This window comes from Neodiprion lecontei, chromosome 5 (genome assembly GCF_021901455.1).
Source record: "Neodiprion lecontei isolate iyNeoLeco1 chromosome 5, iyNeoLeco1.1, whole genome shotgun sequence".
In the NCBI taxonomy this organism is placed as follows: domain Eukaryota; kingdom Metazoa; phylum Arthropoda; class Insecta; order Hymenoptera; family Diprionidae; genus Neodiprion; species Neodiprion lecontei.
Window position 1 is genome coordinate 3,593,409 of NC_060264.1, and position 24,016 is coordinate 3,617,424.

The 24,016-nt window shown below is 36.1% G+C and overlaps 1 protein-coding gene across 5 annotated transcripts; it reads left to right on the forward strand.

Annotated features, from left to right (window-relative positions):
- LOC107217453 (proline hydroxylase buaE) lies at positions 1-22,787 on the forward strand. 5 transcript variants are annotated; one of them, XM_015654988.2, is made up of 8 exons: positions 1-771; positions 943-996; positions 4,364-4,514; positions 15,993-16,108; positions 19,442-19,557; positions 19,767-19,917; positions 20,515-20,697; positions 21,108-22,787. In XM_015654988.2, the coding sequence occupies exons 3-8, from the start codon at positions 4,421-4,423 to the stop codon at positions 21,459-21,461; spliced, it is 1,014 nt and encodes a 337-aa protein (XP_015510474.1). In that variant the 5' UTR covers positions 1-771; positions 943-996; positions 4,364-4,420; the 3' UTR covers positions 21,462-22,787. The 5 variants fall into 5 exon arrangements, with proteins under 5 accessions (XP_015510474.1, XP_046597590.1, XP_015510482.1 ...); XM_046741634.1 differs by lacking the exons at positions 1-771; positions 943-996 and adding an exon at positions 20,948-21,018 and having other exon boundaries at positions 3,883-4,514; positions 21,108-21,329; XM_015654996.2 differs by lacking the exons at positions 1-771; positions 943-996 and adding an exon at positions 3,884-4,069.
- Positions 22,788-24,016: the final 1,229 nt, after the last annotated feature.

Here is a 24,016-nt window from a genome sequence, read left to right on the forward strand (position 1 = left end):
AATCCGATCGTATCCATATCTTTATTTATCCGTCTCTGAATATATATAATATTGCCTTATTTTTCTACAAATTAATCTGTATAATGTACATACGTACAAAGACGCCGTTGAGGCGGAATATAATTCGGAACGATCGTTATCGTCGGGGATTTTGCGGTAAAGGAAGACCCGCGAATCGCGAGTAATTATAAATCCTTGGTCTCGGTTTCTAACTCCTTAATTGCGATAAGAATTGCGTACGTCGGTGGCAGGGTAATGTGCACGATGAATTCTTCTTTGATTAGAAAATAATATCAATTATACCATCAAAGATCTAACGAGGAGATAATGGCTTCGTAGATACCTATATAGGTATAAGAGAACAGCGTTGGTGGGCGGGACGAATACTCTTGTAGCTTCACAATGTGACAAATTTCATCAACTTATATAATGTTGTACATATGCACTGTTAACGATTGGCTGACCTGCGTTTAAATTGGATATAAACACGGCGAGGGAACTGCTTGGAGGGGGAAAATCGGTTCGGCTATTCATTCACGTGCTAGATGCAGAGACTCAGTATTATACGCGACTCGATTCCTTGCCAGACGCGAAAACATCCAGAGACCGGAGGAACTGCAGAACCGCGATCCTCAATAATTTGTCTCCTCTTGAATTTAACCCAGTGGGCTTTGTTCAGTGATCGGCGTAGAAGGACAATCCCAAAGTATTATCGAATTTGAGAATATAGGGAATATACTTTTATACAACTTTTTACAAAACTTAGATGAGGTTGGTATAATATGTAGAAATAAACTTGAAGCACGTTGCTATTTCATTGATTTATTCATTCGGACAAGTTTAATTATTTATTTCTTTCTTTTCAAGAGATATTTTTTGTTTTGCTTAGAAATAATTATATTTTTTCCAACATATCTTATCTATATTTTTCTTGTTTGTCAGCGTGCAGGGCGCAGAAATTGGCAGTGAGATAATTCCTGGGCTACCTATAATAATGTAAGTGTACATAATAATATTGTGTATTAAGCAAAAGGAATAAGAAGCTTGAGTAATAAATGTGAGGGGAATTCAGACGACGTTTTCTTATCAATTTCAACGAGTCGAGTATTACAGTGCGAAAGTTATTGCAGCGGTGCAAAGCTGTGGGAATAAATATTATAATATGAATAAATCGTCGGTCGTCATTTATCGCGTCATGTCGCTCGCCTAAATATAACTCTTCGCGATCATTGCTGATTCATTTTTCATCAATATCCTAACGAAATAAATTGATAAATAAATACCGGCAGCACCACTATAAATATACCATACCTGCGGTGTATGTACATGAATTTATGAAGTATATGAGAAATAAAAAAAAGAAAACAGCAAACAAAAAAAGATGGACAAATAAAGAAGCAAGAGTGCCGCGCGCGAAATTAGAAAATAGAACGTCTATCAACGCGGGTTTCTTTAAATCGTTCCGGATTTTCACGTTTTGTTTTTTTTTCTGTTCATCCGTGCCACTTCAATTCTCGATTAGCAATTTTGTACTGAAGCATCTCGAAAGAGTCGGAAATCGATGGTTAGTCCGAAGGGGATGTCGAAAAATGGTCTTGAGAAACTAAAGTTCGTTTCACAACCCGGTGATAGACATCGATCGCAGATCTGCGCATGCAGATATCTGTTTGTCTTGAAATTTATAAAAAATGTTGAATATATCGTCGAACCGTTGTAACTTTGAATTGAAGGTTTCGTAAAAAGGCGACGCTTTCGTCTTTGCAGGTCGTTTCAAAGCCGCTGCAGTTGCACACCGCACATCGTTCTCATTGTTGCGGGTTTGTCGCCGACCACGGGTTCTACTTATATGCAACTCTATTATTACGCGGTGCGTACGCAGTACGAGTATAAAAGATCCGCTAGGTGAATAATTTCCCCTCTAGTCCATCACGTCGCGAGCAATTAAATTCTCATAATAAAATTGAAAATGAAAAAATACACACACACACACACACATCTCTATATATACGATCAGTAGATCGTTTGGAATATAAATTCTCTGGTTAGTCGAGCTTCTGTAAGTATTTTTTTTTTCTACACGATACTTGCAATACTATCCAATGAAGAACGTTTTGGGAATGACATTTTCACTGGAATGCCGGACTCTTCACACTTCAGGCGTTGTATGTATATAGTATATTTTTGAAACAAAAATTTCACCTATAACGACGTATATGATGGATCTTGAACGTATATTTTTGACATTTATACAAATAGCAGCTTGGTGAATACATATAACGTAAAGCGGTAGAGTGGTCATTGAGAAATCCGATCCTTTCATATATTACTACACAGATACTCGATCTTATTTTATACCCGACAAACACATCCGTAAAACGATACACTTTCCTCGTTATACGCGAGCAGGAAAATTTCTGAAGACGGAAATATCATCGCTTCTAAATATCACCCGAAAGAGACGTGGTGCATGCAGACGACAGTCGTGACGTTGCGACACCTCGAGATTGCAATTAGTGATTTGATAGTTTATTCAATCTCCGGAGTGCATTTGCCAGGAAAATGATATAAGAGAAAAATAGAAAATACCGGAATAATAAGAATAATGTCAGAATTTTATTAATGCATGTAGCTAATAATGTTCGAAATTTGAATTCTTGATTTGAATTTCGAACGCGTAGAATAGGTCGTAGAAACTACACGATTAACGAACGTCATGTGGTGAGATAATTAAAAATATTTTATCGATTCGTCGACGTATTAGTGTGTGGAAAAATAAACACGGTTAAAAGTAAAGAAATAAACGTTTGAAAGTCATAATATGCACACGTTTGGTTTATGAAACGTAAACCGAAGACACAGCAACCTTAAATGACATATATATGTATATAGTTGTTACAGCCCGCTATTCCTTGTAATAAACCAATGAGAATGAGGATAAAAAAAATACAGTTCGTAGAAAACGACTCTCGTAATATCGCTTGCCTTCTGTATGCGTACGTGTACGTATAATGTGTGTACAATCGGACCGCGTTTTACATCTCTTGGAAGATTGACTTTTCTGATTTTAAAATACATTTTATTTTTATTTTACGCCTTCTCTTTGCAGTTCATATATACACACACAAATCCTACAATCCATAAAAGTTTACTGCTCATCTTTAAAATCGAACGTTTATCAGTCAGCCTATTATATTCCTCGGATTCCATAATTAACCGATAGGAATTGATCGATCCGAATGCGTATGTTTTATTTCTATTTCGTGTTTCTTCAAAGATTTGAAACGCGTCGTTAAAAGAAAATCGAATCGTTTCAGTTTTACGAATCGGTATATTATACTGTAATAAAGATGTAATGTTACGTTCGGTAAATCGGCAAGCATGTGTATTATACGTAGGTTAATAAATTCCAACGATGTTATACAATATCCCGTGTGTAACGTATCGATAAAACTTTCAGGAACGACAAAACAAAACAAAAAAAAACCATTTGCTTAATTTCGACGGTACAATCTCATGCATCGCCTCGATCGATATCGTACAAATATCGAATTACTGTACAGGAAAAGCGAAATAACCACTCTTAAAGAAAGGCGATAAGAAAACGTCTCGCAGCGGGTTTTCGTTTGCAAGGAAAAAAAAAACGGGTACAGAATATATACGTTTAAACGAGCGAGGTCAACGCGTCCCTCGGTTTTCTCCGCTCCTACGCCACTGGCTGTGCATGCGTTTGAGGTTGGAGCCGAGCGAGGTCGCTTTCGAGTTTTTGAACACGTTTCTCGCCGCTCGGCGAGGGGGCGGCGGGGAAGCGGGAGAGGGGCAGTGAAGGGGGGGGGGGGGATTAACTCCGCGCGGCTGGTTCGGTGAGTATGAGGAGTATGAGTAAGTTCAGTTCCAAGTCGTCCGCCCCACAGACAGCATAGCATGTGCCCACCAGTCCATAGCCACGTACACGTCTACCTGCCGCACCACCAGCCCCACAATAAACTTGTCTCATACGGCTACCGCTAGGGTCAGACCGATCCTGAAGAAAATCACTCGTGGGGCGCACGTGTGTGGGTGTGTGTACTGTGTATGTGTTTGTTTTTGATTTCGTTCGCGGTGGTTGACAGAGGCTTCTTCGAGTCGGTCCCCGCAGTAGTTTCGACAGGGAGTTTATTACACGCTGTTCAGTGATTGAGTTACCGTCGATATTTTCACTACTATTTCCACTCCTGCTAATACCTATTATGATATTTTACTGGATATTCACGCTGCATTGACACCGTGTTTCATTACCTCTACCCCTCATTTTATCAACAAAGTTCGTGAAAACAAAAAACGTGCGCGCACGACGCTCATTTGTCAACGTTCGAAATTATTACAGCTGCGATCGTTTTGACGGCCTTTTACGACGAAGAAGAGGAAGACTTTTGACGACAAGATGAGCTGCTCTTCGGCACCGACTGCTGTTAACAAGGGCTGCGAGACCCTTCTGAGCAAATGCGAGATCCCGATTATAGACCTCGAGCATATGGGTGAGTTGACATCACTTTTTGCCAATTTAACTAACCGCCGTCCGCCCTCTTTCACTTCTTTCAAAGCATTTGTGCAATTTTATTCATACGAAAGGGATTTTCCAGGTTATTGTATCCACCCTACCGGGGAGAGTATGTTGTGTCTGGGTTCCTATAATTATACAATAGTTTCCGTTTCATTGTTTGTAGCCGCCGCGCTAGACGATATTCGGCCAACTTCGCGCTCCGATATGTTCGAACGACGATGCTCGTTTGTTCAACTCGTATTTCGATAAAACAAAACACTGGAGAGTATCGTTTATACTCGCCACGCTGGACGATATGCGGCCAACTTCGCGCTCCGAGATGTTCGAACGAAGATGTTCGTTTGTTCAACTCGTATTTCGATAAAACGAAACACCGTAGACCATTAGCATTGACATTTCGCCTTTTCGATCGTTGTTGCGACAGCGGCAGCTAGTAGCTGATGTTTTTTGGTTGCTTAGCAACGAGAAACGCGCTCACATGTATGACACGCATGACACTCCAGGGCTTTGCCTTCGGGGACAGAGCCCGTCTCTGGCTCTCGTTTTCCCTTTTTACTTTACCCCATTCATCTCATCACTGCCCCTTTCTTCTCTCTTACCGCGTAGTTCCTATATCGTTCTCTCCTCTTCCTCCTCTCTTGTCAGTTTCTCGATGAACACCGCTGCCGATTCTCTCTGTTCGAAAAACAACCGGTTACCTACTCGGACTCTGGATTATCTTTAAGGATCTTCGTTGCACCCTCACCAACAGTCGAGTGGATATATCGGATATCTAAATCCCGTGAAGAAAGACTGTGAGAGTTTCGATTTCACTCGATACAAGATTGTTGGTTTGAAAAAGCTGTATATGTATACGTGAACAGCTGATAAAACTTCTGCTGTAACGGATAAACGATAGATTTTGCGTCAATGTAGTTTGTCTCTGATGCATTTCAATCCATAAATAAATAAATGAACGGATATCGGAAAACGACATTCACGCACGGACGCAGATTTGAAAAGTCTAACGATAAGTGGCATCTCTTTTTTTTCGCGTTACGTAGGTATATACACGCGACTCAGTCCCGTCTAGACTCTCGTAATTCTTTTATAAGTATCACTCGACTCTTTCTATCTTTCTCTCTGTCTCTCCTCCTCTCTTGTACGAATGTATTTATGTGTAACGGCCGTCTAGCCTCGTCTGGGCGCACGGCCAACGAACCGACCAACCGACCGTACGTTTCTTTTTACGATCACTTCCTTCACGCAGTTCTCATCGTCGTTGGAGAAAAAGATGGATGGAAGACGAAGAAGCAGGAGAGCGAAGGAAGAGGACGGTCTTCGTCTATAGGATCAAAAAAGAGAGAGAGAGAGAGAGAGAGAGAAATCAAGAATCTAAATTCTAGATCAGAGCCAGTCTCCTTTAGTCCCGAACGACGACGATATGTAACGTCTTTGGAATTGCACGCGGAATTTAGAATTATAGATAGAAAAATGACGATGAAAAAGAAAAAATAGTGTCCCACACACATTGTCGCTCGGAGCTACGTTACTTACACCTACTCGAGTAGATATAGATATCCAGACATATGTATTGGGAGACCGGAAATGCGCGACGGAAGATGATGGATTTCCCTCTTAATAACCCCTCTTTTCTTTAGCTAGAACGTTCCGAGTTTCCGTCTCTTGTTCCTCTCTGCATTTACATTTAACACAGTTGATCGTATAAAATATATATGCATGAATCGAGGTTGCCTTGCGGTAGCTTTTGTATATCGCGTGCGATGTCAGCTCGCCGCATCACGCATGCCTGTCGCATAAATACGCACATGCATGCACGTAACATCACACATTGCATACGTGCAAATCGGTTTTCTTTCCGCGTTGGTGACGCGTGGAGCACGCTGCCTCGAATAGCAATCGAGAAAATCTCGTGCAGCCTTGCAGCGATTGCAACTCGCAACGATGCAACTCGGGTCAAACGAAACACGCTGTTTATTTTGCCTTTCTCTCGCGTTGTTATACCTGTATAACTCTTTCCGGGGCGGAGTTGAAGTCCCGAATTTGAAAATTTCCGGAAGCGACTAATTCCGGATTAGTTGGTGGGGAAACTTGGAGTTAAGAAATCGAACTTAGAAGAAACAACAAAATGAACTTTGAGCGTCGGCTTAAGGACCATTCGTAACTTTGATGTTTCTTCAAAGTTTGATTTCTTTACTTTAAGCTTCGCCGCGAGAAAATTCGTAATTTCAACTTCGACCCCTTTTTCTCCAGAATCCATGCAGACAGACGAAGAGGGGCAAAAAAGAAAAAGAATAGGGAGGGAGGGACTTTGTTCACGCTATTTTGCGTGAGGTCTACGCCAATGTTCCAGAGGATTCAGCCTCTCGACTCCGCCATTCACTAACTTTTTTATACCACTCTCTTTCCTTCTTTCTTCTTTTTCTTTCTTTGTCTTGTTTGAAACCTCTCGGCTGTACGTATAATGCATGTTTACCGTTCCTCTATCCTTCTTCGTACATGATGAATGCAGGACGCTCTCGGAACTCACTCAAAAGCTCGTAAAATTTGAGGTTATGATCTCTCTTCCGTGTTAATGTAGTGAGCACAAAGCGTCTATTGAACTTCTCATATCGCGGGATTTGTTTCAATCTAGTATATTATTCACTTTTTATTGTGTATTTGATTTATTTGCATAACGAAACTATTATTATAAACACGAGCGATCGGATGATGTGTAAAAGGTTTTTTTGTTCTTATTACACATACGTAAAAGTGCAGATAAATTCACGCCCACTAATTTCAGGCATAAATGTAAAATCTAATACTGATAATTCGTACGTATTTGATATTTATTATACGTATATATACTGTATTAATTATATTTTCCTCTTCGTTAATAATTTAACCTTCTTAATTCATCGTTTTATTTTCAATTTACCGCTTCGATTATTTATTTATTTTTTTTTCACATGCAATTATAAAGTTTAAGAAATAAAATAATAATCGAAGTACACGGCGTTGCGTGATTTTCAATTCGGTCATCAATCAAACGTGTCCACCTTATATGTACCTGTATAATATACTTAACACACATGCGATGAGAGAGCGAGAGGCTCGGAATTATCTCGGTAAGAAAAAATCAGTAGGGCCCTGATTGCCAGTTTCATTTTTTATTTTTTCCCCACCTCGCTGCTGCTTCTCATGCCGAAACAATAACGTGTATGTGTACCTGTGTATTATCATTGAAGAATATTCAGCACTTATCTCCTTTGTTTCAAAAGATTATATTCTGTATTCTGTAATATTAACGCGCGACTAATAAGAAGAGATATATATATATATATATATATATATAATCTGTGCAATACTGGGAATAATAATTACGCGTAATTTCGAATTAATTTAATTAGAAAAATTGAATGAAACAAATAAAATTAAAAATAGGAACGAAGACGATAATTTTTTGATACTGTATAATCAATTATACGTGACTTGTGTCTAAAAATAAATAACAACTCATGCACATATTACAGGGAAAATTGTTTCGATAAGATAGAAAAATTTCAAACCTTCAACCTCTGTATAAATATAATCTCATATATCCTATAAATGATGCTATGTTTGTGTAAATTCTTGAACGGCGGTTTAATTTTATTTTAATTATTGTTTTTACCTAAAAATTTTACCGATTCGATCGATTTCTAGTCATTTATTTCTACTTTTTTATTCCGAATCTTGTGTTTCATAAATATTATATTGTTTAAAAAAAAAAACACGTTCGAATAATGAAATTTTAAATTTGAAAAAAATATAAGAGGAATATTATATATACGTACATGTAGAATAATTTCAGTGGCATGCGGTTGCGGATTATTCATTTCGTTTTGCTATATAAAACCTCGCAAGTCAACGAAATTTTTGCAATTTCATGCGTGCGTGTGCGTCCGTAGGCAAAAGTTACAAAGCATTTATACATTGGTAATAATTATCGCAGAGTTGTGTGATACACGTGCAGTTTTCGAATCTTGGAACGTTGTTTTTTTTTTTTTTTCTTAATTTTCAATATTATCCTTCAGTGATTTATCCTTGATCCTATATTGTTACATATACTTCAATTACTTACTGTTTAATCGAATCGATCTTTGTATTGAAATATTGAGTGTATGTAATAACGATTAACAACGATCGCGATAAATTGAGAATATTTTATATCGGCGAACTTCTGCACGCGGATATATTGTAACTTCGAACCTGTTTTAACAACGAAAAACTTTGCAAGTGTACGTTATATACGCGCGCGCGCGCGCGCGCGTGTGTGCGTGTGTGTGTGTGTGTGTGTGCGTGTGCGTGTGTGTGTGCGTGCATGCACACAGCTCATAGATACGAATGTCTGTTTATCCCCTCTTGAACGCTCCTCGTACGTATATATATATATATATATATATATATAATATATAATAACGTATATAACGTGTATATAATATATAAATATATGCAGTGTAACGTATTCGCAACCGAAAGATTTTAAACCGCGAGAGAACGACCGTTGAAATTTTGCCCTCTCTCTCTCTCTCTCTCTCTCTTGCTCTCTTGCTCTCTTGCTTTCTTGCTCTCCTCTTTGCACACATTTGGCGAGACTGATTGATCAAGGCTAACGATAAGCGGTGTGGCGTTTAATTACTTGCCTCGTGATAAATTGTAAAAAATTAAAAATACAACAACGAAAAACCGAATATGAAAAAATGTTAATAACGCCGAAGTGCGGACGTAGGAGAAAAAAGAACGAAAGAAAATTAATAGTGAAACGACGTGGAATAAAAAAAAAGTCTGTATTCAACGTTGATGGAAGAAAAAAGAAAGAAAAGTCCAAAAATTAATATACTCTGTGTCTATTCTTCTAGCGATTTTTTCTTCCACCGTTATTGAATTTATTCTTTTTGCATGTTTACTTGTTTGGCTTTTTTTTTTCTCTCATCCCTTTTCACTGCCGATTATTATTATACGTCTCTGTGTGTAAAACCTTTCCCAGAAATCTTTATCTGTTATTTATCGGTGCGATAAAAAGAGAATCTAGATTACGTACAACACGATGGAATAAAGCGACGAGTGAACGAACGAATGACTTTGAATTACAAGAAGAGGCGGTTAATTTCATATTATGCTGCCATATGAGATGACGCTAGTTCGTCGGGTGATTTTAAATTAACAGTTGAACAGCTGCTCGTATCGTGTATGTATGATAATATGTACGTACATACGACACATCCCCACACGTATATCATATGTGCTGCTTTTATGTACTAAAACTGTACGCAACGTGACGTGACATTGATGTTGCACCGTTCTGCTGTGTCGTGCGTCTAGACGTCAACTTTCCCTCCTCTTGTGTACATATTGTATAAATATATATACACATATATACCTGTATGCATACATAATGGTACAGAAGTTAAAAATTAGATTTTTCATTCGATTTGATGCCTTAAATTCTATTTTTTTTTTTTTCTTACTACCGTATAGGGGACAAAATTTAATTAAGATATCCTTATCGTCGATTGATTGATTAATTGATTGATTGAATTTCTTGTCTTTTCGTACAATTTAACGTACACTTGTACATTATGCACATTACATATTCGATCTATTGTAGATGTACTACATGTACATGTAGGTACGTTTTATTTTTGCTTTCTTTCGTTCTTTGTAAAAATGAAATGTTTCTTTCCGTCGTAAAGACTTTGTTCATATTTAAAACACGCAACGATTTTCGAAACTTCTTTTTTCTCCTCTACGCTTTATACAGGGATACAAATCGATTTTACGACCTATAATCGAAGCCCGATTTCGCTTACTTCGACTCTGAATTCGCATATCTGTTTGTATATATGTATATAATATGCGCATAAAACCGTTACGAGAATTTTCGAAAGCTGGGTGACCGTGGACGCCGGTTATACGCAATTTACGTTTATATTATAATATACCCAGTTACAAGTTTATACATTAGTCATGTGTAAGTATGCGAATTTTAATTTTCATACGACGAAACTTGGAATAAGTTTTTAAAAGAAGCACGAGGTTGAAGCTGGTAACGTTGTCGTAACGAAACTTTGGGGGAAAATAAAATCACTATTTTTTTAAATCTTGCAACGTTTTTTCAGGAAGTAAGATTTCGAAATTTTAGTGTACTTTGTTTTATTACGGTTTACCGAATTTCAGGCAATTCCAAAATGGCGGAATAACGGTTTTTCCTCGGCATGAATCGTCACGATGCATACATTGCCAAACTTCAATATGATCAAGACGCGAAAAAGAAAAATTGTTTCCCGTTAATTCCCGTCGTTCTCGAAGTTTCGCAAGGTTCAAATGAAATTTATTATAATATATCGGTGTGAGTTAAATATATACTAAATGTTATATGCATATAAAGCTACAGACAAAGATGCAGCATTGCGCATTGTATTCTGCATCAAGGCCTTTACGCTACAGTGTGTACGGAGCCTTTCTATCCTTTGTACGGATCGCTTACTCCTGATTTTCCTTCCTCTCTTTACAGGTATTTTCTTTCTTTCTTTCTACTTTTGTTTTCATATTTATTTTTCAAGTATGTAATATATTTTATAGCATATCTATATATGCTATTAAGGCGGAGCTAGGTTGAAAAACAGAAAGATTGTATCCTTTCCCTATTTCTATGATGTACACTTGCTTGATAAGTCATGATTTTTTCAAGCCAGTACGAAGAAATCGATTTTAACAATCATTCACGCTGAATTAACTTGGATAAATTTAATCGCAAGTCTTACAATTAAACGTTATTTCTATATTCGTATATTATTGAAATTGCACGTGGCCAATTTTGTTTTACCGCTATGTAAAACGATTTTTACTGCGTATAAATAGAATACCAATGACACTCGATTATGGCTTGAATACTGCACTTCCTGTTTCACGTTCAGGTTCACCTAGTTAGATATAGACTCTGTTTGTTTACCTTCTCTCTTTCTCCATCCGTTTTTCTGTTTCTCTTTCTTCCTTCCCTGTTTCTTTTACATTCGCTTATAACTGTAAGAATTCGTGCAGACGTCAGTGGCTGAATATTGCCGACGATAATCTACGTACAACGTGTAACGTACCTACATGTACGTTATACACACACCGTATGACCTCACAGTCACGTACAGTTGGGGACAATGAATCTGACACCGAAACGGCTAATTTTTTACACTAGACAGTTACGTTGGCAACACCGAGAAACCTGCAGCGCCACAGTCGGCCGAGTGCGAAACAAACTCAATCTCAATAAACGTAACATAAACCATGACCGTCGAATCTAACCTTAAAATACGTGCCAATCCAACACGTCATTATCTCCACGGTATTCTAAGGTTAGATTCGACGGTCATGGGTTATGTTACGTTTATCGAGATTGAGTTTGTTTCGCGCTCGGCCGACTGTGGCGCTGTAGGTTTCTCTGCGTTGCCAACGTAACTGTCTAGTGTAAAAAATTAGCCGTCTTGATTCATTCTCCCCAAGTGTACGTACACGTACAATACAAACGCGATCGTTTATCGCCGAGGCAGTTAAAAGCACGGAGTCGTGTCGACTATATACCACCTTGATCGTTTTGTCGTCAGGCGAGTTGCGTCGTTTCGAAACTATCTAGAATCTACATACATACGTATTGTAAATACACTTGTATGGGAAACTAAGCAACCTTTTTATATGCGTATATATATGTATATTATATATAGTATGGAATTTTTCGAGGCGGAGTGTTTCCGTTTTCCATTCTCTCGTTGAGACAAAAGGCAAAAAAAGGAAAAGACGAAATACATAAGGAAGGAAGGAAAGAAAGAAAGAAAGAAAGAACGAAACAGTATGTACAAGGATTGAGACGAAAGGTTTTTTTTCCTGGGTAGAAGAAGAGGAAGAAGGAGAATAAGAAGAAAAGAAGGAAATGAAATATAATGAAAAGTATACATCACCGCATGTATATGACTCACGGCTTGTTTTACAAAGTCGACAATATGCCGCAATTGTGTGTACACATATATAAACACACACGCGTATAATGTCGTAATTGAACCGAGGAAATATAAATGAACATATCTTTCAACTTTTTGTGTTTTCTTTTTCTTTATTTTATCTGTTGGGATCGTTGAAAAACCGAAAAAAATATTATCAAGCCTGATCGACATATTTATTATTACTATTATTATTATTATTATATATTATATATTATAACAATCGGCCAGGAAATATCTGCAGTAAATTATTTACATGCGCGTTTATACATATAGGTATAACGTACCTAAATTTGTTCATTCAACAAAAGTGTCGCATATCGCATACACGTGACGTATATTATATTATTATACACCTATGTATAACGTTGGTGATATATAAACATGTGACATCCATTAATACGTAGATTACACGTAATTTACGTGCGTTTACAAATATGCAAACACACACACACACACACACACATATTCATATAATATAAGGGTGGAAAAATACTACATTATAACGTAAAATTTTTTTTTTTTATGTTGTTTTGTGTGTGTGTGTGTGTGTAACACATAAGAAAATAAGATGGTATAGCAAAGATTGCTTAAAAAAAATGTAGCAACATAATATTGTCGGTTAATAGAATGAATACAGTTTTATATAAATACATAAACATTATAGCGACGCGCGAAGATGAGCCGCAGAACATTCTTCCTTTCTTTCTTTCTTTTCTCTTTTTTCTTACAACTTGGACAATCGATTGTAATTATGCGTATGCACGCATCAATATACGTACAACGTGTAACAAATTATGCGTGTCGTTACTTTTTATTTATTTTTATTTTATTTTTTTTATCTATTACAAGAAGGAGAATACTAGGTTTTTGTTTTTTCTTTTCTTTTTTGTACAAATACAGAAAGAGAGAGAGATAATCTGTGGTATTAAAACAATGTGTATATATACAAACATACCTACGACAAAAGTCTTTCCTGCATAACTGCGTTACACTGCTGTATGTGCCTTATTATAATTCTTGACTTCCTGCTTGGTTGGTTGGTTGGTTGGTTCGTGCAATGTTTGCTATTTCGAGATACGCCTAGGCATACGTTCGATGAAAACGGCATATACGAGATACGTACAATACGTGCCAATCGTCATAGGTATGTAACTACGTTATGTACGTGTGTGTGCGTCTATATATATATATATATAGACGCGATTATTGTATATATATATAATAATCGCGTTTCCTGTACATATCTATTGTCTCATTCGAGTAAAAAATTATCTATAAAGTGTGCATATATATATATATATATATATATACTTACAAGTAAATTAAATATAAACACATAATTAGAGAAAAACTAATAATGATAACAAGAATTCAAACGACGCTGATGCGAACGCGAAACTATTCGTATAACAAATAGGCCCGTAAGTGTTTGTTGTATAAGTTATATATTAGAATCGTATAGGATTTATTATCACGTATAGTCGAGTTACGAAACGCGTTTGAAAATTATTAATATTATATACCTACGTGTGTGCGTTATTCGCGACGATATCGCGAAGTAAACAGAATATGATTGAAAAGATTTGGAATGAAATTATAATTACTGCAGTGAAAATTTATATATATATATATATATATATATAATAATTAAAAGACAAACTAATCATGACGTGTATCGCAAATATTATTGATATTATATATATATATGTACACATAAATGAAAATTTGACTTGATTTCTTCTTCTTTTTTTTTTCATTTTTGCGAAACAGTTTCTTTCGCGGCAATTTTTTTATTTTTTTTTGTGCTTCATTTTCAACGACTCGTAGGTGTAAAACTAGATTCTCGTATGATAATTCTACGAAGATTATAAACGTTACGCGCGTAAATAATATTTGCAAGTAATTCTGACGTCAATCGATTGCCCAGAAGATTCGAGATGATTTTTATTCCGTTTTTATTCATCATTTTCTTATTTATCTTCTATTTCTTATATTCTATATCAAAATGAAATTTAAAAGAAAATTTATTATTCGTTGGTATCGTGCGGAAAAGAAATGACGATAATGAATTAATTGAATATGAGATGACAAATACGTATAGTAATGATAATTATAAACGAGTTCCTCTCAAGCTGCAAGACCTTCTCGATTTCGCGCGCAATTTATTTCGAGACGAGCATAAAAAAAAAAAAACAAGAAGGTTAAATATTTTTGAAAAAAATATTTCATTGATGACATATAATTAATGAATATTTAAAAAGCTAATCATTCGCGTATGGAAATATATAAAAATTATTAACTAATAATATTCTAAGGGAGCTGGATGTTTGTTGTAGAAAGAAAGTATGAGCAACAAAAACAAGTCGGTTTAAATAACAAAAAAAAAAAGCATAAAGAAATACGTAAAAAAGTTTTCTAGTTGTACAAAAAAAAGGATATAACACGGTTAGTAAAAATCCTACTTACCACTGACTCGGAGCGTTAAACGTTTTTTTTCGCCAAAATGTTTGCGATCAAAAAATTCATCGAATTCGAATATACTTGAGCGTGTTTTGACGACGTCGCTTTCTTGGCCACAAAATGGAAGGAAAATATTAAAAAAATAAACTTCATAACCGCGTAGTTCGCGGTTTTAATTTGCATAGGTGATAATAAAAAACGAATTATTATACACGGTGGCTTTTATAATCATACGACGCGCATATAACGCGTTAATCACAATCGGATGCTAATTGGAAAACGATATAGTATGCATACGTATGTACGTGTATTTTTCGCTTTTTAACGCGCGAACACAGTATATAAATAGATATGTACTCTTCTAATTAGCATCTTATTACAATTATACACCGCACAGATGTTTACGTACGTGTATTTATGCATTAATACACACAAATATAATATATCTTGCGTTAAATTGTTCGATAATTGCGACTTTGATTAATTTATCACTATAGCTTTTCTTTCTTTCTATCTTTTTTTTTTTTTTCTTCTTTCTTCTTTTTGTTTACACTGTATTACGTAATGCAACATTTAACGTTGATCAATCCCTGATTTATTATCACCGTTTTATAAACCTTTATACATTATACGCAACATATGTACGTACGTATGTACTACAGATATAGTAACATGATCACGTATACATATAATGCGTTGCCAAATAATAATTCATGAGAATTAAAAACCGTCAGCGAAAGGAAACAAAACTATTTTTTTTTTTTTTTCCATCCATTTTAAGGTAAAATTTGAGAAGCGAGATAATTGTAGCATTAATTTTTTTTTCCACTTTTGCCTCCCTATTTTAAATCCCCGAATTGAAGAAAGAAAAAGAAAAAAAAAAGTCGAGTATCTCATTTTATTATTATTACAGTTATTGTTAATAATAATAATGACAATAATAATAATATCGCGACAAATGGGTTTTTGACTGATTCCAGGGACGGAACGCTGTCCCCAAAAAGGAGTTGTTAAACAAGTTGCCCCGAAGCTCCTTAAAGCACTTTCCGAAAGAGGATTGGCCCTTCTTGTTAACCACGGGATACCGGACTGCAAGGTACCTTTCATTTTTAACACATATACTTATATTTATATACGATTGACACGTTGAAAAAGAAGAACAAGAGAGAAAAAAAAAAAAACCGTTCTTTAAACCAATATCGGGATTAAAAAAACAAAAAAAAAACAACAAAACAAAAACTTGTCTGTAATTAATTTTGCCATTTTAGCGAACAATATTACAATATCTTGGCCTTTCATCCTTATCAACATTCTCAGCCTTGTTATACTTATAAATAATGTGAATAATTTGATTTATTGTAATAACGTATAATATATATTTATGCGCCGCAGTCGAGATTTTAAAATTATTTATTGCGTCTCGTTTCATTGTTTACCTGCAGATATATTACGTCTTTTTTTTTTTTTTTTTATTTTCTTCTCACCACACGATTTATACTTTATCACGTTATTTTGCGTCATTTCTTAATTTTTTTTTTTTATTTTATTTTCTTTTCGCCTAGCCGGTTTGAAAAAAATTTGCCCGACATTCGAGGGTAAAGGTAGGAACAAGGAGTATAAATGAAAAAATAAAAATAAAAATAGTAAATTTCTTTTCTTTTTTTTTTCTACATCAACGTAACGCTTGAAAAAAATAAATGTATTCGTACGTCCTTCGCGACGGAAACTTTAAACAAATACAAACGATTATAATTAAGCACGGTATTATATGCATTATATAGGTATGTATATTATATACGCAAATGAATCGGCATGTAATAAATAAAAAGGCATACCCGCGGATGGCTGCGGCTGGTTTTTAAAATATAATTTATCTGTAGGCGTTTCTCGCTCTCGCCGTTCCTCCCCCCCCCCCCTTCCCTCCCCCTCCCACCTGTTTCTTTCTTTCTCTCAAAAGTATAATAATGAATCATCGGTCCATGCCAGCTACACATATATATCGAAGAATTGAGAATAGTGGGCCAGTAGGACACAGAGAGACTGGCACGTGGTATAAGTATGTATACATACATACCTGTATTTATATAAATTTACATATGCGTATAGATATGTAGATTTAGTATAGGCATGTATATGCTGCCTAAGTTCGTATAATACGATTCTCTGCAAAATCGCAACACCAGAGAGAGAGAGAGAGTGAGTGAGGGAAACTAGGGCGAGAGAGTCTTGCCTACTCGTATGTACACGCATCATACATAAAATACATAGATGTATACCCGTATGCAGCGCTAGTGTCTCTAATCGCGTTCGCAGAGTGCAGCGTGTGCGAGTGTGTGCAACGTAAAATACACCGACGCGTTCGATGTTCGTCATGCGATGTACTCGTTTCGACATGCATATATACATACCGTATTAACCGTACGCACGTAAATGTCGTACTTTCGTAACCGCCCCCCTCCCCCGGTCCCCCAGTCATTATCTTGCGCATCGTGGATCGTGTGCATACCATACATACGTGTGTGTGTGTGTGTGTGTGTGTGTGTGTGTGTGTGTGTGTGTGTGTGTGTGTGTGTGTGTATGCAATATATATATATTATATATATACTTATTACCGACGTATAGATACACACAGATAGAGTTGAATAACGTATCGAAAGTTGGAATGATGTATCGATGTAGGTGTAATGCGCAGAGATGGGAGGGAAAGAGAGAGGCTGCAAAATTGTAAATTTTCACTTGCGAGATAATATTTTATTTGGTTTTTTTTTTTTTTTTTTGTAACGTAGGATCGGTGTTGCAAAATTTCTATATCAGTTGACCGTATACAATAATTTTTACGGTAATACAGGTTTAACTTGTTTTTCAAGTTTGCACGGAATACCCTGTACGCTGAGAAAAAATTTTAGTTTCGGTTACCGCTCGGTTCTTGACTATTTTCATTTTTTTTTTTTTTTACCACAATCGAAAAATACAGTTCTAGGTAAAAAATGAAAATTAGTTTACCAGCTGATACCGGAAAGTCTGCTATCCGTTACTATTCTTTCTCATTGCGATCGCTGTTGCTAGATTTTCTTGCAACTGTTGCGAAAATTTAACGCTCGTGCAAGGATAAATTGACGTTAAAGCCTTGTTTGACTAAAAAAGTAGATTAAACCTCGGAAACCGATTTTGCTTTGCAATAACAAAAAAAGGATCGACGATAGCGCAAAATGGTTAGGCGTACCTCGTTTTTCGTTATTCCTACAATATTCGAACAGTTTTTTTTTTAACGATACCTGTTTTACTCAATTTTTCTAGTTACTGTAACAAATGAAATGTTTCTCAGTGTAGATTATTATTATTTTTACCATCATCATCATTATCACTGTTATTATACGTACATCGTAAAGAGCAGCGGCAACACACGCAAACTATTAATTACATTCTGCATAAGCGAAACATCTGTGCAAACAATTGAAAACCGCCAACGTCATGTATACCCAATTCATGTTACATGCGTACAACTGTTATTATAAACACATTGCGGGCAATGTGTGCGTGTGCCAATTACTTCCTCCGGGCCTTATTCTACCCCGTAAAATTTCCTGCGCGCGATTAAACAATCTTTTATTGCGCGAACGGTAGTAAAATTATATACATATTATGTTATACGTGTAATAGTTCGTATTATATCGCCTGAATTTTTATGTCTTTATTTTTTATTTATTTTATTTTATTTTTGCACCTTTTACCCGTCTCGTTGCTTTATGTCTTCTTATATCCCGTCAGCTATTCTATTTATTGTTAGTCTTTACCGACGAATTTATTGGCATTTTTAGAAAACCATTTCGCAACATTCGCGGCTAATTTTCGCCCACGTTATACGTAACTTTGTATCATTGTTGTTGTTAAAAAATTGTTTTTTTTTTTTTTTTTAATTTCATTAGTTTCCCACGACGATAAATTAACAATATATTATATATGTATATATCATGTTTTTGTACGTATAGTGTAAATTAAATTGTGCCAATTAAAGTGTGTCCGCAGCGTATACATTATATTATTATACCTGTATATGTGTACGCTTTGACACGACGTTTTTGGCTCAGGTTCACATCTGTGCAACCCGAGGTTATAATAACAACAACAGTAATAATGATACGAACAAGTGTAACAATTGTAAGAGCTGAAATCCTTGATTAACCGGTGACCATATGTGTCAGACGCGAATTTGAAACGTCTGAATTACAGAACTTTGTTTATAGGGTCAAGGATGTCTGCGAATTTGCGAATATTCATTTCTGTTCGGACTTCTTCTTTTCTTTCTACTGTTCTTTTTCATCTTTTAACTTATTACTTTGTCGGGTTTTTGAATGACATTTATTTTACTCGAATCGATTATCGTTGTATTAAATATATTAATCTTACGACGAGTTATCTTTAATTTCAGCTGAAAGCGGTTTACAGAGCGTTGGATGGATTTTGCGAATTACCTGACGAGGAGCGCGTCAAGTATGAAAGAAATTCGGCATCTAATCACGGCTACGTGAAACCTGGACTGGAAAAGTGAGTTTTTCGTATTTTTTTAACAGCTGGTATAATACGAGTACACTTATTATAAAATTGGCAAATTTGTTCGTTTCTTGTTTTTGTCTTTACATAATTTCACCGCATCAAATATCGTTAGACATTGTTTTACGCGCGGTAGATATACTGACACGCATCACCTATTGTCACAATCTAAATTTTGTGTGATTCACGTAATATTTTTACAGAGTTTCGGAAGACGACGAGAAGGAATCGAGGCATGCGTTCAACGTAACTGGGAGCGGCGGTGTTTTGCCGGAAAAGGAAGTTCCCGGTTTTCGCGATGCGGTCGACGAACTTGCCCGTGATTTAAAATCTCTCTCTGCGATGCTTCTAACCGTACGTTATTGAAAAATAACGATAATAGTTATAGCAACAATAAGGATTTATTCTAATTTCAAACATGCCGTCAAGTTGTTTATCAAAATATTAATGAAAATTACGAAATTAATAGACAGGGCATGCCAATAACATCTGTCGTTGTAATAAAATTGATTCATAGTTTATCAGGAGTCGCAAATAATGATTGATAAGTATATAAGCGGAACCGATTACACGCGGTGCTTTACCGGCAAGATTGAAATATGTGTATACGTACATTGTTAAGAGAGAGAGAGAGAGAGAAATATGCATTCACTGTGAAAGATGAGATAGAAAAAAATCATCGTCGCCGTTTGCGGTTTTAAAATCTTAAAACGCGATTTGCCCCGATAAGATTATACATCAAAATTATTATAGTATAATAATCCTAATATCGATCAAACCCGTGCAGATTTGAAAAGATTATAAGATCGAGATAAGTGTATTGAATTTTTTTTCTATTCTTTATTCTTTCATTTTATCGTATTACGATAAACGATTATAATTATATTTCAAGTTTCGGCGAGTTAATTGACAAATATTTATGTTTATTTAAAAAAAAAATTCTTAAAACAGACCCTCGCCGTGGCGCTTGAACAACCGGCGGATTTCCTGCTTTCGAAACACACCAAAATTTTGGGCCCAGGCAACGAATCTACCTTGCGTCTACTATATTATCCACCATTGGGAGCTCCTGTTCCAGGACTAACGCGTTGCGGTGCCCATCGAGATTACGGAACTTTCACGTTACTCGCACAGGTGAGGATGATCCTTATAACATTCATTTAATGTTATTCGATAACGTTTGTTGCTCTGATATTAAAACATGTCACGAAAAATCTTTGTACACCTTATACTTACCAGTTTCTTGCGATATCCAAGAAAACAAAAATCAGGTTGGCCACTCAGTTCTGTAATTCAAAAATTTCCAAGAAAAACTGCAAACGTTTGCTAAAGTTCCCTGACTTTTCAATATACAATACATAAAACGTAATTCATGGTTTTTAAGGTTTTCAGGACGACTGACCAGCCTGATTTTGAAATACATTCGGATCTGGAGAACGCTTTTCGAAACTCAGAGTATTCTTTTGTTTTTACATTTTCCGTTTCTTAACCGTTGAATCTTTTTTTTTTTTGGTTTTTTTATTCTTGGCATTCACGAATTGCAGGACAGCGAAGGTGGTCTTGAGGTGCAAACGCCTCACGGCGAGCGTTGGAGTCGTGTTGGTCATCTGCCGGGTGCGATATTGGTGAACACCGGTGACATATTGGCCGCATGGACGAGAGATCAGCTTCCAGCCCTTCGACACAGAGTCGTGATACCAGAGTTGTGCGGTCGAGGACGTCATTCGATAGCATTTTTCGTTCATCCGGACAACGATACGCGGATAGAACCGCTGGACACTAAATTGACTACCAGCGTTCAGGAATCAGCGCCGTGCAGACTGCAGAAGAAGAAGAACGGCGTTCTGACCGCCTACCAACACCTTCAACGTCGGTTTCGGGAAACATACGCGTCTTAACGAAAATTTTCCTTTCCTTCCGTTTGTCTTATTTAATTAAAGTATACCTTCAAAGCGAAATGTAATTTCTTTTTTGCTGTTTTCTTGGTCGCTTCGATGCCGATCGATCGGCTTGTATTATCCGCACATGCGATTTATACTTAGGTGTTGAGTTATTGTTACTCGTTACCGTTAATGATTTTTTTCTTCGTACACAGTATGTATTGTTATTATTATCATCTTTATTTTTATTATTATAAAATTGATAATACGATATACATAGCGTATAATATCGTTTGCAGTACGGTCGCGGGTTTAATTTTGATTATTGTTATTATTTTACGAAATAACAAACCGCGGGTTTAATTCACGGTGATCAAATACCTATCGCGCTGAGAAATTTCAATATACAATACACGCGCGTGAAAAAGAAGAGATGTATTTATTGGACAGAGAACGAGGTTTTTATTTTTCATTTTACAATACCGAATACGCCTTGTGTATGAACTTGATAATGGCTTACGTTTTATTGACGTGGACGCAGCGATTCAAGAAGATCGGTTCATCCGTTTTTCTTATCTCCTAGTTAGATGAATTCAATGTACTTGTATCATGCAAATGCCGTGGGCTAGTTATTATTATTAATATTGTTGTTGTTGCTTTTACTCCCGAACACATGAGAAAGAAAATTAAGTCAGCATTGCTCATGCGTCTATTTTTTTTCATCCTTAGTTTGTCTACTTAAATCTTTTAATGATAACGTAGTTCATCTTGGAAATAAATGAAATATTGATGTGTTGTGTCAATCTATTTTTTTTTTTTTTTTTTTACGACAACATGATTTTAATTAAACAAATTCCAAGTAATATTTGTAGTAATTCACACGTATTGATGTATGTATCCGTGTATCGTCACCGTAATTGTTGTAATGACGCGCAAAAATTAAAACTACGCCCACGTTTTACTGTAAATAAATTAATTGCGAAATTACAATCGAAAAAACCGAAGTAAAAGTGTACGTTAATGATAGATATACTTATTCGATCGGGCGATAAGATATTTTTGGATAACATGTTTACCGTTTTATATTCTAAATTGAGAAAGAACGGATAGACTCTTTATCATCGGAAATTGAAATTATACTGATTATTCTTGTATAAAAAAAAATACCACAAAAATAAACTGCTTGATATATGAAAGAAAAAACCGTGAATTATATAATAACAATAATAACAATATTGAAAGCGAAATATAGAGAAAAAACACGCACACAAACACACACACACACGAGCATACTGTGGAGTCTCAAGCAATAATAAAATGAATTTGTACTTACCGTTCGATAAATATTTGGATTTTATAATTCTCCTCCTCCATATGTATTATGTATATGCTATCCTATTTATTAATCAAATTTCACCGAAATTTGAATATTAGTTCAAGCGATTTTTTGTCGATTAGGCAGTCACGTTAGCCTTGCTTTTTTTTTGGCCGAAAAATTTTTGGTCTCAGATTTGATTCAAACGACCGTTTTCTGACCAATCGGACACCCTGGAACTCAGAAAACGCAGCGAAAAGAGCGTAGGACCAACAGGAGAGAAATGGCGAGCGAAAAAGCACCTGCTGAAAAATGTCGAAAACACAGGTTTTCGTTTTTCGGCTGTAACTTTTGATGCGTTGATCGCAGCGTATTGGGACTGCGCCCAATCGATTTCTTTCGCAAAATTACGTCGGAATAGTGCATGAAAGAATTTATTCCAGCACTTTTTAAGATCGCGAAAATTTTCGCCAAAAATACAAAGGGGTTAGCCTTGCTTTTTTCTTGGCCGAAAAATTTTTGGTCTTAGATTTGATTCAAACGACCGTTTTCTGATCAATTGGACACCCAGGAACTCAGAAAACGCAGCGAAAAGAGCGTAGGACCAACAGGAGAGAAATGGCGAGCGAAAAAGCACCTGCTGAAAAATGTCGAAAACACAGGTTTTCGTTTTTCGGCTGTAACTTTTGATGCGTTGATCGCAGCGTATTGGGACTGCGCCCAATCGATTTCTTTCGCAAAATTACGTCGGAATAGTGCATGAAAGAATTTATTCCAGCACTTTTTAAGATCGCGAAAATTTTCGCCAAAAATACAAAGGGGTTAGCCTTGCTTTTTTCTTGGCCGAAAAATTTTTGGTCTTAGATTTGATTCAAACGACCGTTTTCTGATCAATTGGACACCCAGGAACTCAGAAAACGCAGCGAAAAGAGCGTAGGACCAACAGGAGAGAAATGGCGAGCGAAAAAGCACCTGCTGAAAAATGTCGAAAACACAGGTTTTCGTTTTTCGGCTGTAACTTTTGATGCGTTGATCGCAGCGTATTTAGACTGCGCCCAATCGATTTCTCTCGCAAAATTACGTCGGAATAGTGCATGAAAGAATTTATTCCAGCACTTTTCAAGATCGCGAAAATTTTCGCCAAAAATACAAAGGGGTTAGCCTTGCTTTTTTTTTTGGCCGAAAAATTTTTTGTCTTAGATTTGATTCAACGTCTTCTGCTAGCAGTTAGCACAGTAACACACAGTGTAATGCTAGC